Below are 15025 nucleotides of genomic sequence, written 5' to 3'. Positions count from 1 at the left end.
AAACAGAAAAAACTTCTGTTGTGAAAAACCTATCCTGCTCTCACTAAAAGCAAATACATAGAACTTCGTTCAGCAAATGGTATCGTCTTGCACGTCCACCGTGTGCAGCATGGTGGCATCCTGCTCCAGCTACCGTGAAACAGTCTCCATGGGCTCCTGGTGTGCAAGGCTGCCCTGCCTTGTCCTCCTCGTTTTCCATCCCTGCCCAACACAGCTCTGTCCAGGTTGGCGCATTTCCACCTCATCCCCTCCTGATTGCCCTTCACGCCCTGTGCAAGCCCTGCCCACAGTGAGGACAGTTTGCTCTACTCCTATTTTCTGTGAAGGGTCTGTTTCATCTCACTTCCAGAACAGAAGCCTGCTCAACACAGTGGTTCAACTTCCCTTGTGATTCTCTCCTGCACCAGTGGTTCTCCTAAACCCCAAGGGCTCGGGGCCTGGATAAAACCGCATGTTCCTTGGCTGTGTCAAGGCATCCGTTATGGTGTTGCCATGCTAAGCACACTTCTTGAAGCCCAAGGTATCCATTCACTCCCCATCTTCAGTGCCACCTTGTGAACTACCCCAAGAATTCTGACTTTCCTCAGTGGTGCTGGCACGTCACACACTGTCCTTGTCTCCACCCCACCAACTTTCACCCATGGTTATGTGGATAATCCTCACATGCTCTGTTGTCTGCTGACTCGATGTCCATGCTCAGGGCCCGTCTCAAATGCTATCTCCTATATGGGCCCTGCTCAAAGCTCTCCACCTTTCTGCCTGCCTCAAAAGCCCCTAACATAGTGTCTGTCTGATATCACCTCTATATTGTAGGGCCATTATCTGTACAACTGTCCTGACCCTTCCCTAGCCAACTCCTTGTAGGACACCTTCTCTCTGACCCCACCCCCCCTCCCCGCCCCCCACCCCCCGAAGTGAGCTGGGAACTGCCCACGCTGGAACGGGCCACACTCCGCCTCGGATGTGCTCGCTCGCCCCAGGTGCCTGTCCTGGTGGGGGTGGGGGGGCAGCGTGTGGCGCATCCCTTGGCAGCTCTCCTTTAGTGGGATGTGTTTTACTGGGCCCAGTAGCTGCAGAAGCACTTACTAAATGTCAGAACGAAACAGGAGAAGAAAAGTCAGAAAAACATCTTATGGAATAATGCTTGATGTAGGAAGGGAAGATGGGGGAAGGTAAGGGGTGGCCAAAAATAGCACAGGGCATGGGCAATTAAGAGAGCTTTTTGACTCAATATATTTCCTCTGTGGCTATTTGCCTTTTAATAACCCCTTGGATATGCTGTCTGTTTAAACCACGAAATTATTCCAGGAGAATTTTCTCAGCATCTCCTATGGGTACAGGGCACCACGCTATAAGGGGTGCTACTTGGGGTAGAAAGATCTCTACACATGGATTCCCAGCGAAGAGCAGGCTTGCACAGCCCTGAGTGGAAAATGCTTTAATCTGCTGGGAACCCTAGGAAATGAGGCACTGCTAAGAGGGCTTGGAGGCTAGCAGTCTCAGCCAGAGAAGGTGGAGAAGGGTAAAAAAGACTGAGAAAGCAGGGGTGGAGGAAGTTTACTGGACTGATTCTTACTGGTTTCATATAGCAATATTGTGTATATAGTGGAGCCCTGTGAGAACTTTCTAGTAGGCTGGTGGTGAGAACAGAGAGGTTACAGGATGTGGGATCTACGTAAGGTATTCATTGACTGAAAAAACAAAATAATTATGCAGTTGTGGGCCTTGGAGCAAGTATACACTTTTTCCAGTGGCAAACCATCTAGCTGTATGACAGTGAGCTCTGCTCTGAGGCACTGGGCTCTCTCAGCCTTCGTGGATGGGCCTGGGGAGGAAACAGAACTGTGCTTTCCAAAAACTGTGCCCAAAGAACTGTGCTTTCCAAACATTTTCTTCTCCAGACCATTTGTCTAGCATTTCTCGCATTTCTTCCCTCCTGAGGTGTGGAGCCAAACTCCCACTGGGTTGGATCTGGTCATCCTTCTCTCCTCTGTCCCAAAGGAGTGATGCCAGCATGTTCATCAGGTGCCACTTTGGTGACAACACCGTCACAGCCAGTGATCTTGTCTTGAAGGCTGTGTCCGGTGACGGCCCTCTTTACCACATCATGTGTTGTTACTCACACTAGCAGAGTTTATGTTTACTGGGCTACAGACAACCCCATGGAACTGGCTCCTCAGGGATGTTGTATTCCCAGTGCTGGAAACCTCCCTCTGTGGTGGAGGTAAGGTCTGTTTAATGCAGAACTACCCAAGTCACAAACTATAAGCCTAGGACTGGTGTCTAGCTGAAACCTCAGAGGGGAATCTAAGGAGCAAAAAGCATTCAGCCTGGATGCAAGGACTACAGAGAGACTCGTGTGAGATCTCTTGAATGACCAGGGATTTAGGTTTATATCTCATCCCAGGCAAAAAACAGCACTAAAAAGTGCCAGGAAATCTCATGGCAAATAGGGGGCTACAGGTTTTAACACAGAAAGCGTCTCTTTCCATTGCGTATCTATGTAAGTGAAAATGTGAAAGACGCCACGCTTAATGTACATGGCACCTGGATTTCCAAGTTCTTTGATCTCATTCAACTTTGAGGGCTTCAGTCACCCACTATTCATTTAAATGTCCCTTCACCCCAAACAATCCTGTTGTTCAACCCTAATTTTCCCTTTGGCACAAACTGGCCAAGTGTGAGTTCTAACACTGTGGTGAATGTAGATGATCAGTCCTCAGGCTGGTCCTCTCTTGACCCCAAATCCTTATAATTAGGCTCCTCCCTGGGTTTGTCTCTGTTGTCTTCTATTTTGGGTCCTAAGTATCCAGGGCAAGGGCCTCTCTTTTTAGTAGCCTGTGCTACTGTCATGATTTACTGCAGGCCAAATCGGACGAACAAGGTCAAGAAGCTAGTGAGAAAAATAGTGAAACCTTCACACAGGAATGTGTTATGTTTTCCATAAACATATGGAAAAGATGTGGGTAAAGTTGAAAGAAGACTGAATTTTTACAAAAATGATTACACTGTAAACGTATGAGGAACTAGTCAGAGAAGATACTGCTGAGTGAATGATTTCATAAAATAGTATTTCTTTGGATGATTCACTGCTCCAGCCAGATCTTCCCATTTTCTACACTGGGAAGTGGTGTGGTCTACCAGCTCTGAAAAAAAGAGTCCTAATGTGAATTGTCTATCGGTTTCTCTGGCGTAAATACTCCTACCACAGCCAAACAAGCTATGACAGTTTCACAACTGGCAGACTATTGAACAATGGGCTTTTGCTGGCTGGTACAAGTGGGCTCTAGCAGACCACAGAGGCCAGGCCTCCTTTTAACACAATATGCCCTGTGGAGTTTTCCTGCCCAGGGTGGGGCACCATGGTTTCCAAATCTCCATACTTACAGCTGCCGGGTTTGTGAACTGGCACAGAATCCCATTCCGGTGGTGGAGAGTCTTTTTCACCCTCTGAGCTACTGGTGTTGCCTAGTTCTTGACTATTTGGGAGGAATTTTGCTAGGGCAGGTGGCCTGTTATCCACTAACTTATTTGTACCTGCACAAAAACCAGGGAAAAAAAACCATTAATGGAAAATAATTCCTTTCTTTCAGATCTGTTTCAACGAACCTTCTAATGAGGACGAGAACACCACCCTAGCCTTTTAAAGCACTGAAAACTACTAATCGATTACTGGCACCTCACAACTAATAATTACTAATACAATGAATTATGAAAATATATTACTCAAATGAAAATACCTTTTGTTTTCTGGGAATTTCGTGATTTGGATCCACTTGTCAATGCAGTTGGAAGAGGAATCTTGGTTGGGAGATTTCTGCGTTGTTTACTTTCCAGTGGGGGAGTATAGGAGAGCTCTAAAGAACTGAAAGACAGTTATGGATGGAAAATTCAAATTTATGCCTTTGTTTTACAGCAAAGAGTAGAAGTTACTGATCACGCTACAATTTCCATTGCATTTTCTAATCTAGCTTCCTTAGGCACTATGTAGTCATGATCCTAACTTAGCACTGGCTGCTTTCCAAACATTCCTAAGACTGTTCAGGAGACACTTACAGATTTATCCTTTGCTATTCTGAGTGCTGACAAACTGAAGTCCATTATCTGAAAATCTGTAATGGGTCACAGCACCCACCTCACATAATGGGTGCAAAGCCTTTAGCACAAACTTGCCATTTTCGGGGTTGCTAACCACAGTTATTTTGCTTGTGAATGAGTCTCTCCCAGCATCTAGACTACTAGTGAGATTCTAGAATGTGGAGCCTCTGAAAGGTCTCAGACTTAAAACGTCAAGGCACCTGCTATCCCAAACTTTAAACACATTTTTTTCTCATAGAAACCACGAAATGAACCAGGGCTAAGTTCCTGGGTTGCCTATGAAAATCCACTAACTCACTGCAGAATAGCAGGACTGAACTACTTGCCTAAGGTCTAGGGTGAGTAGGGTGAGATGAATTTTCTTCTTTATTCTTGGAACTCAAGGTTAACCCTGGGCAAAAATTTAAATATTATTTTTATTTATTTAGAGTGTACATGTGTTCTAAAAGATTTAGAGGTAAGCTTAACATAATAAACATATATAAATAGAACTGGCTCTGAACTTCCTGTCCAACAAGGCAGAATGGCAGGCATGATGAGCTATTTTAAGTTTCCACAGCCTGATGAAGAAAACATTAAAATTTGTTGGCAGAGAAGCAATCTCTAGGACAAATGGGTAGGTGACACATATAAGGTAGCAGTGTGAGCAGTGTAACTATCTGGGCCATAAGGACATTCTTTCAACGTTTTTTATTTTTGGGACAGAGAGAGACAGAGCATGAACGGGGGAGGGGCAGAGAGAGAGGGAGACACAGAATCGGAAACAGGCTCCAGGCTCCGAGCCATCAGCCCAGAGCCCGACGCGGGGCTCGAACTCACGGACCGCGAGATCGTGACCTGGCTGAAGTCGGACGCTTAACCGACTGCGCCACCCAGGCGCCCCAAGGACATTCTTTACCAAGTTGCTTCTGTAATGTCCACCAAGATCAAGTTGTAGGCTTGGGAAGGCCTCTGACAGGAGTTAAGCTAACAAGTCCAAGAAGGGCATTTTCTAGTCAAGGCTGAGACACAGCTTAGAGAACCCAGTGGCCCCTTATGAGAATTCTTCCAAAAATCATCAGTGATCTCCATCATGCTCCTGGTGATGGTCAGAAAACTGTCAGTTCAAGGCTGAGCTGATAGCTTGCTTTTCATTAAAAATCCGACAAAGTTTACTGGCTGATTTAGATGTTCTAAAATGGGTATATCTCTGGCATTTTCCACCTTAGTGTACTTCCTGTCCTGTCCCCAACCTTCAGGTGTGTGACCCCAACACCCCACTGTGGCCTCCCCCGCCCCTGCTTCAGATTCTTTTATTTCTTTATGCACCACATCATCTTCCTTCCGTTGCTACGCCAACTTCTCACTTCTGGAAGGCAGCCAATTTCTGCTAGGTCCTGGGACAGGGACAGCCCATTATATTAATTCACACCTGATTTCAAAGGGCAGAAAGGTTCAAACCTTCCAGATAAAATAATGCGTAAATATTATTAATAATATAAATACAGTTTAACAGAGGCTATTTACAAATATTTATATGGATGTAAGGCAAAGGTCATTTTCTTTCTTTCGTTTCTCCATATTTCACACAATTTTTTTTTTAAAAGTTTATTTATTTTTGAGAGACAGAGACAGAGTGTGAGCAGAGGAGGGGCAGAGAGAGGGAGACACAGAATCCAAAGCAGGGTCTGGGCTCTGAGCTGTCAGTGCAGAGCCCGATGTGGGGTTCGAACTCATGAACCATGAGATCATGACCTGAGTTGAAGTCAGACACTTAACTGACTGAGCCACCCAGATGCCCCTCACAAAATTTTTTTTGAAAAAAGTTTTATTTATTTTTGAGAGAGTGAGTGTGTGTACCAGTGAGCAGGGGAGGGGCAGAGGGAGTAGGAGAGAATCCCAAGCAGGCTGTGCGCTAAGAGCATGGAGCTCAAATGTGGGGCTTGAACCCATGAAACTTGAGAACATGACCTGAGCAGAAATCAACAGTTGGACACTTAAGTGACTGAGCCACCCAGGTGCCCCTACAAATTTTCTATAATAAATAGGTATTACGTTTAGAATTAGTAAATGAGCTAACCAAAAATCCAAAGGGCTCAGTTAACCCAAATTATGTAGAATTTTTGGCAGGATAACAAACCGACATGAAAAAATACACTATTTACGGGCAAGATTATTAATGTACAGTTCTATGAATCTTCTAAGTCCTTCCCCTACTGACAGTTATTTAAAAACATCATCTTAAAGAAAACACAAAGGCTCCCATGAAACAGACATCCAGCACTCTGGTGGTGGTGGCGGCAGAGGTGGGTGTGTGGAAGTTATTTTTAAGGAAGTCATTTATAAGTATGGGAGTGGGGGCTATTTATACAAAATGTAACTCTGTGTCGCTGTAAAATTAGTTGGTTTTTAAGAAAAACGGTGCCAAACAACTATTTTATTTTCGCTGATTCATACTTTCCTAAATTAAGCTAGATGATCTCTATCAAGAAACCTTTTTGAAGGCTTTGGAATAAAATAGGTAAGAGCCTACTTAATTTAAATGATCTTTCTAAAAGGGAAAAACCATAAGGTGGTTCAGATGCCAGGCCTCATTTTTGCTCATGTAATACACAGTACATGCCCCTGTCTGGGGGAAGTGGAGAGGCAGATTGCTGAGGGAAAGGGTAGGGCTTTCCCAGTGTTCATGGGTCTGGAGGCCGGGGTGTGAAAGGTGGTGCCTGTGGCCCTGAGCAGAGTGTGCTGTCTGAGCAGATGATTAGAGAGTACAGTTATTCTATGAAGACTTTCCCCACTTATTTTAGATTACATTTAAGTCACGTAAACATGTAAAATGTTGACAGACAACCAGAGAACAGAAAGATCAACGGATAAACTGCTGTTCTAAACCAGGCCTGATACCACAGAAGTCCTTTTAGTGTCTTAGAGTGAACTCTAATTCCCTGGCATCTTGGACCTAAAATACAGCTTTCTGGAGGTCTACAGGTCCACTTCCTTCTGCGGTGTCAAAGCTGGCCAAAATAGATTGACCGGGTCTCTACCACTGTGACACCATGCTCCACACTCCCAGGAAATGATTTTGTGAAGTGAATTTATGCGAGTATGGTAGGATGTGGCTGCACCAGCAGAGACCACGACTGAGGCACTGCTCTGGCTTTATCACTACCTATTTATACGAAAATGAATTCTTCAGGGCACCTGGGTGGCTCAGTCAGTTAAGCATCCAACTCTTGATTTTGGCTCAGGTCATCACGGTTTGTAAGACTGAGCCACAGTCTTTTTGAGAGCCCACATTGGGCTCTGTGCTGACAACAGCATAGAGCCTGCTTGGGATTCTGTCTCCCTCTCTCTCTGCCCCTCCCCTGCTTGCTTGCTCTCTCTCGCTTTCAAAAAAAAAAAAACAAAAACAAAACAAACTTAAAAAAACAAACAACTAAACCCCCCAAATTCTTCAACATTTCAGGATTGGGGCCTTCTGGCTTAGAGATAACATAATATTCCAATAATATTGATAATATTTAAAGACTAATTTTTCAGAAAGCAAATGCAAGATAAGCCCACAGATTTCATTAATATTAAAATATCAGTGTTTTGGCTAACTGATATATAGAATAAACATTTATTCCTAATCAGATAAAGCTTCTAAAAGGTGACAATACACAAATGCCTTATTAATGATACCCCTTTTTCAGAGTGCATCTATACCCTTCAGATATGTGGAACCACAGAGTAACACATTGACAGCACTTCTGAGGTGACAGGAGTTTTGGGTATCACTTAGAACTGGCAGTGATTTTACCTGAGCCACAGAGCAAGGCTTGTCATAACTCACTGTAGACAGGGAATGGCTCTATTCAGAGAGGCCACATTTCTGGTTATTAAAAAAAAAAGTCTGTTTAATTCCATATTTGAGTGATGTACCAATTAATTCTGACTCTTAATACTTTTATCCCCGTGTTTGGGAAAACACAAAACAAGACTGGTGAGTTTAAAGAGATTAGATTAAGGAGATTAGAAGAGTAAGGCTGCATACGGATTTCTCCAGTTACAAATGACAAGGTAAAAAGACAATTCAGAGAACACTGTTTAAACTGTCTTGCTGGTAACGATGTTTCTCTTGACTATATATCAAGAGAACATGAGTTATCCCTGTAACTGTCCCTTGACTAGGTGGTGGAGAAGGGGATACTGTAGCTTTTCATTTACCAGAGAACTTGAAATCCTTACAAAGCTAGTGGTATTCAAGTGAAGCCTTTTCAAAATCAAATTTGCTAATGGTCAACTTATTCTATAAAAAAATCAGAATACAACAGACGTCAGCAGAAAAGGGATGAGGGTAAAAATGAACATGTACATGTATAAAAAATACTATGCCTCTGAGCTCAGGCATCAAGGCTAAAACAGTGCAGAATGGGTCAAAGTAACCTGTGGAATGGTTTTGCTATGGAAATCCAGTTAATGGCCAATTTTTAGTAAAAAATCAGAATGTAACACAAGTCAGTGGAAGAGGGATGAACGTAAGAATTAACAAACACTATCTGTTTTAAAAATTATGTCTGACAGCTCAGGCATCAAGGCTAATCATGCAGATCTGACAAAAGTCACCTATGGAATTTTTTATGATAATTCTTAGAAGCTTGGTTTTTAAGTTTGTGATATGAATCATAGCCAGATTGTCTATTCTTGCAAGAGCCCCATGAAAACTAGGGTTTTTCATAATTTGTATTTTTTAGCCCTATTTATCTAGAAATATCTGATCAATCACCTAAGCATGAAATAGGCCTAGAAGAATAGTTCTGGTCACTAAGGTATTATTCCTTTCCTGGAGTGCCAGAATATTAGCACTAATTAGTGCCTCAGGATGATTTCTCTCGGGAGAGATCCAAGTGTGTCAACCACTACGCCCCTTGACATTGCTGCTAGCTGGGTCAGATTGGTTCTCATCACACTGTGGGATCGAATCACTCAAATAACAATGTGCATGTAAGAGTGAATTTTAGGTACGAATACTCCACTAATAATGAATGACTGCCATATGCTGTATTATTTCATAAATTTAGGTTAAAGGTTACATTTCACTAGGGTAACACCTAATTTCTTAGTAGGGTTCATGTCCAGTGTAGAGCACAACGCAGGGCTTGAACTCATGACCCTGAAAATTGAGACCTGATCTGAGATCAAGAGTTGAACCTTTGACCGACTGAGCCACCCAGGCACCCTGACACTTAATTTCTTATTAGGTATTAGTTCTACAGAACAGAATGCCCGTGCCTGAGTTAAGCTATATTTATTACCTAGGTAGAGAGTCTAGTCTATTGGTGCTTCTGGAAAGCTCACATATTGTTCGCCGAATCAAAGTTAGAATAGACCTTCCACAAAAACTAAGGCCAGTTCTAATGATAACAGTGTCTTCCTTTATTAACTTATACCCAATTCTTTCAACTTCCTAGGTTGATGCTCACTTAACACAAAAGGTAAATATCAGCCTCCATGCAGATGGCCATTTTATATGATGAACTATGAAGGGCATTAACAATACTAAAACTAAAATTAGCTTATTAGGTAGATCTAAGGTTTAACGAAAGTATGAAGTAGGCTTAATTAATAACCTAACAGTTCAACTCCTTCATTTACTTGCAGAAAGATTCTGCAGCAAGTCTTCCCTGTGGGGCTTACCAGAATCCTGCTCCATGGTGACTGGAATTGAGTTATTTCCTACTTAATTCATCTTAGACTTGTCTGATAGGTGATAACTGTCCTGAGCATTAAAGTAAGAACAAATTCTTCCAAGTTTTGTGGCAAAGAATCCTAGAACCCAACTGTAGTGGTGGGTTAGTAAACAGATTCAGAGCTCTTTTTGAGAAAAGTTAGGCTCATACCTGTGGCTGAACTATCAAGGTCACCTTTGTACAGAAGTGAAATGGCTCTCTGCCTGGGAGCAAATTACCAACCTAAACTTTCATAACAAGTCATTAACTCTGCCTTTTACATGTCTGACATCAGAAGCATGTGGTCCCCAGTCAACATTAAGCATTAGAAAAAAAACCCAAGAGGAACATGATGCAGTACATGGCTTTTGTTGCAAAAAACTCCATAAAAACTGACCAACCACAAAAACATTACCTGGATTTCACCAGTAACTTCTTATATATATCTTAGTTCTCTGCACTCATTCATTTTTCTTACCTGGGTTTCACATCTGTTGGGATTTCTTTCTTAACATTTAAGAGTTTTTTGCTTTTTTGCTTCACTTGAGACATTTCATTTTCATGTTTTTCAGGCATGGCTTGTTTTCCCTTTTGCTTTTCTGTATCCTGTAAAAAAATGTACACTTAGCTGCTGAGAAGGATTAATAAGTCTATATGAAGGTAGAGACACAAAACCAAAGACAGACCAGATACAACACGTATGTATAAAAACAACAACCTCCTTTCTATCTTTATTATGGTTCTCTCAATTTTTTTAGCCTCTGACTTATTATAATTATGCTTTGGTGAGTCTGAATTATAAAGAATGTTATTTTTATTTATACTCCTACTCTGTCTGGGGTGGGTGCAGTGGTAGCAGCAAATTGGTGGCTTCTTATTTTTAAGTATTGGGGAGCAAACCTTGCTTTTTTTTTTTTTTTTTTTAAATAAGAAAATTCACCTTGGAATACAGTATAAAGTTACACACTCTGGAAATGCTCCTAAATCCTGAGCACAAGTAAAACCCAGGGCAAGAAAACAGCACCGGCAAGTAGTAAGTGTTCGCACCTGTTCACTAAGTGTCCATGAGTGACAATATGGCCGTGAAAGTGTTATGGCGGGTTTAATGCTAACCATTCACCACCAACAAGAAGAAGCTTAGTTATTCATTCACTTACTCAACAAACATTTACTGGTCAGCCACTTGGTGCTAGGCAATGGGGTTACCAAGGGGGCCCAGGCCCTTTCCCCAAGTCTAGTGGGGGTGGGGGGGGGACACACATGACAGCTGGAGATGAACTTGTACCTTCGTGTAGAAATGTTCACTGGCTATGACTGGAGCACAGAAGGGCTGTCTTGCCTGGCTTGAGTGTGGAGCCTGTGCTGAGAAGGACACACCCAAGCTGCACCTTAAAGCCGTACTATTTTCCAGTCCGCCCACTGAGGTTTCTGGCCCCTGACTACTATGTAAGTACAGAAACCACACATATGCATTTTTATAGTAATTCGACAGTTGTGGCATCCAAGCATGAGACCAGTGGACTTGTCTCCCAAACAGGGCAAGGATCCATTCAGGTATTAAGGAACTCTCTGGGGAGTTGCATTTGGTGTGGGTGTGTACTACTTGTGTATAGTACGACCATCTAGATGACACATGGGAAATAAAAAACACCCTGGTTCTTCATCACACACAGTTTGAGCAGTACTGTGTGCAAGGAAGCACTGAGGCTAATCAGGGGACAGACAGGGGAAGGACAGACTCAGCAAACGAGCACAGCTGTGGGTGTGGGAGGAATTACAAGCATAAAGGTATATTAGAAGCTACCCAGCTTCAGAGTTCATGGTTATTAAGGCAACTTGGGTTTTAACAGGTTACACCAGGTCAATCTATTTAAGTGTCAAGAGTAAATAATCAGGAAAAGGGCTAAAACACCCTCCTGTCCCCACACCTTTTAAGACTATTCTGTTGGCCATCCGGATGGAAGACATCTGGATGGCCAACAGGCACATGAAAAGATGCTCAACGTCGCTCCTTATCAGGGAAATACAAATCAAAACCACACTCAGATATCACCTCACGCCAGTCAGAGTGGCCAAAATGAACAAATCAGGAGACTATAGATGCTGGAGAGGATGTGGAGAAACGGGAGCCCTCTTGCACTGTTGGTGGGAATGCAAATTGGTGCAGCCACTCTGGAAAGCAGTGTGGAGGTTCCTCAGAAAATTAAAAATAGACCTACCCTATGACCCAGCAATAACACTGCTAGGAATTTACCCAAGGGATACAGGAGTACTGATACATAGGGGCACTTGTACCCCAATGTTTATAGCAGCACTCTCAACAATAGCCAAATTATGGAAACAGCCTAAATGTCCATCAACTGATGAATGGATAAAGAAATTGTGGTTTATATACACAATGGAGTACTACATGGCAATGAGAAAGAACGAAATATGGCCCTTTGTAGCAACGTGGATGGAACTGGAGAGTGTGATGCTAAGTGAAATAAGCCATACAGAGAAAGACAGATACCATATGGGTTCACTTTTATGTGGATCCTGAGAAACTTAACAGAAACCCATGGAGGAGGGGAAGGAAAAAAAAAAAAAAAGAGGTTAGAGTGGGAGAGAGCCAAAGCATAAGAGACTCTTAAACACTGAGAACAAACTGAGGGTTGATGGGGGGTGGGAGGGAGGGGAGGGTGGGTGATGGGTATTGAGGAGGGCACCTTCTGGGATGAGCACTGGGTGTTGTATGGAAACCAATTTGACAATAAATTTCATATATTGAAAAAAAAAAGACTATTCTGAATTATTCAAGAATTATTTCTTGACCAGTTGACTCATAAAGGACTTTGTAGACCATGAGCTCTTTGAGGACAAGAACATGGTCTTTTTGTCCTCTGTTGTTTCCCAGACATAAGGTCTGGCACTTGGGTGGTCAGGTACGTAATTTTTTTAAATTTTAATTTGCATTAAAAAAGATTTTGCAGATAGCTGACACAAATGTTACATACATTTCAAGTGTACAACATAGTGATTCAGCATCTCTAGCTGTTATGCTGTGCCCACCACAAGTGTAGCTACCACCTGTCAGAAATATCACAATATCATTGACTATACATTATCATTGACTATATTTCCTAAGCTGTGCCTTTCACCCCTGTGACTTATTCATTCCATAACTGGAAAACTGTAACTCCCACTTCTCTTCACCCATTTTGCCCATCCCTCCACCCCCTCCCCTCTGGCAACTGCCAGTTCTCCTTATTTGTGGGTCTGATTCTGCTTCTTGTTTGTTTATCCATCTGTTTTGTTTTTTAGATTCCACATATGTGTGAAAGCATGTGGTATTTGTCTTTCTCAGTCTGACTTACTTCACCTAGCCTAACACCCCTCGTCTATGCTGTCGCAAATGGCAAGCGCTCATCCCGTTTAAACGACTGTGTAATAGTCCACCCAATCCCTACTTTTTGAATGAAAGGGTAGAAAAAGGATGGAAAAGACATCTATGGGAAAGTGATTTGTCAAGTCTGTCATCTAGTTAGGAAGGAAACACACACAACTGGAAAACACACCAGTCACAAAGTAGTAAAAGCACATAAATTATATGCAAGAGTACTGAGGAGGAGGAATAAAAGCTGATCAGAAGGGAGCAGGACAGCAGGCATGAAGGCCGCATGGAGGATTCTGTGCTGTGTCTGCAAGAAGCAAATGGCAGGGAGGAGACAGGAGAAGCAGGAGGAAACGAACAACAGAGAGAATTATGCCAGTGGGTGCACACAGAATGGCGGCAGACAGGGTCAGCTGGAGAGAAGTGTTAGGAGAAAAGCTGGAAAGGCAAGAAAGGAAGTGAGGAAAAGTTGTGAAGAAAGCCTGTGCTGAAAATGCTTTCCAAATGCTTATTTGTATCATCAAAACTGTTGGGATTGCACTCAAAGATGAGTAGATGGCATTCTGCATTTCTGAAGGAATCTGTTAGAAAGGATATACAACCCAGTACAGAATCCAATGCTATGGACTGTACTGAGGGCATACAGAGCACCACACCAAATGTGAAGGATGCAAAGGGGAAGGGAGTTGACAAGAAAAATAAGTCACATATAAATTTCATTTAAAAAATTAATATATGCAGATGACACTGTTAGACATCTTTAAGAAATGATTCCTTAGGTTACTAGATTAAAACTGAAAAAGGAATTTGGGCCTGGAGTATTAAAGGCTATATTAGGATCATATTAAATTTGAAATATAGTTATCTAAAAATAAAAATGCCTAAATAGAATTATGCCCTCGCTTTTCTACAAAGCACCTATAACTCAGTCTCAGACTCATTCACAATAGTAACCTTACCTTCCATTTACCTAACACCACTAAGTACCAGACTTTTGCAGTATTATTTGACACTGGTGACTACCCTGATTGCTGAGGACTCTGGGCTATAGGGAAGCTTTCTTGATGTGTTGATGTCTGCTGAGCTGGCCAGTTCTGGGTGACCACTAAAGCCTTGGGTCTTCCCTGAGGCCACCTTCCACTCCAGGACAGTCACTGCCCTCCTGGCAGGAGGAGTGAGCTGCTCCCGAAGCCTGCTGTACCAGCTGTGATAAGACAGGAGAAATCCAATATAATTAAAGTGGTCTAGTTCTTTCTCATCCTCTTTTGATACTTAAAATTTGAAACAAATTGCATGAGCCAGGGTAGTTACTATTCTAGATAGTCCCTATCTTTCAAGCAGGGTTTCCAATTTCTAATTATTTTACTTTATCAACATGCTGGCAGATGTTCTTGCCTGGGGGAAATGAAGACCTCCATTCGGGGGTTGTGACTCCTTCCTGCAAGACAGTGGCTTAGGCCTGCCTGTGCACGCTGAGAAGGAATCCTCAGAACATGTACATATGTTAAAGAGAAAAGGTTCATTCTATATTAAAAAACCCAATCTATGAGACACCTCCTTCCATCGTTTGTTTGGGGGAGCCCGTCATACCTCCTTGAGGAGAGGCTCTGTGTCTGGGTTGGAGGTCTCTGTGGTGGTGGAGGAGCTGTCGTCATCAGCCAAGGAGTCTTTCAGTTCATCTTCCTGTGGCTTTCCCTTTCCCTTCTTCTCCTTTTCCTCTTGCTTCTTAGGTGGTTTCACCTTGCGCTGAAGAGGTTTTCCTTTCCCTGGGGGTGAAAGTCAAAATAAAATAACTTCTTGGTTTTTAAATAGCTCAGAAAACATAGCCATTATAACTTTTCTCCAAGAGGCTGGATTCTTTTTCTCA

At 42.6% G+C, this 15025-nt stretch overlaps 1 protein-coding gene across 1 annotated transcript in view; it reads right to left on the bottom strand.

The window, feature by feature from the left end:
• Window positions 1–15025, bottom strand: part of TMEM131 (transmembrane protein 131) — a 243043-nt gene that overhangs the window by 5993 nt on the left and 222025 nt on the right. Inside the window, exons 32-35 of the mRNA XM_049651396.1 lie at window positions 14749–14924; window positions 10264–10391; window positions 3741–3865; window positions 3388–3537 (exon numbers count right to left, since the gene is read on the bottom strand). Coding sequence (XP_049507353.1) covers window positions 3388–3537; window positions 3741–3865; window positions 10264–10391; window positions 14749–14924 — 579 coding nt within the window. The remainder of the gene's footprint in view (window positions 1–3387; window positions 3538–3740; window positions 3866–10263; window positions 10392–14748; window positions 14925–15025) is intronic.

The sequence above is a fragment of the Panthera uncia genome (genome assembly GCF_023721935.1).
Source record: "Panthera uncia isolate 11264 chromosome A3 unlocalized genomic scaffold, Puncia_PCG_1.0 HiC_scaffold_11, whole genome shotgun sequence".
Lineage (NCBI taxonomy): Eukaryota > Metazoa > Chordata > Mammalia > Carnivora > Felidae > Panthera > Panthera uncia.
The sequence above is the reverse complement of the archived record's forward strand: the minus strand, read 5'-3'. Positions and strand labels throughout refer to the sequence as shown.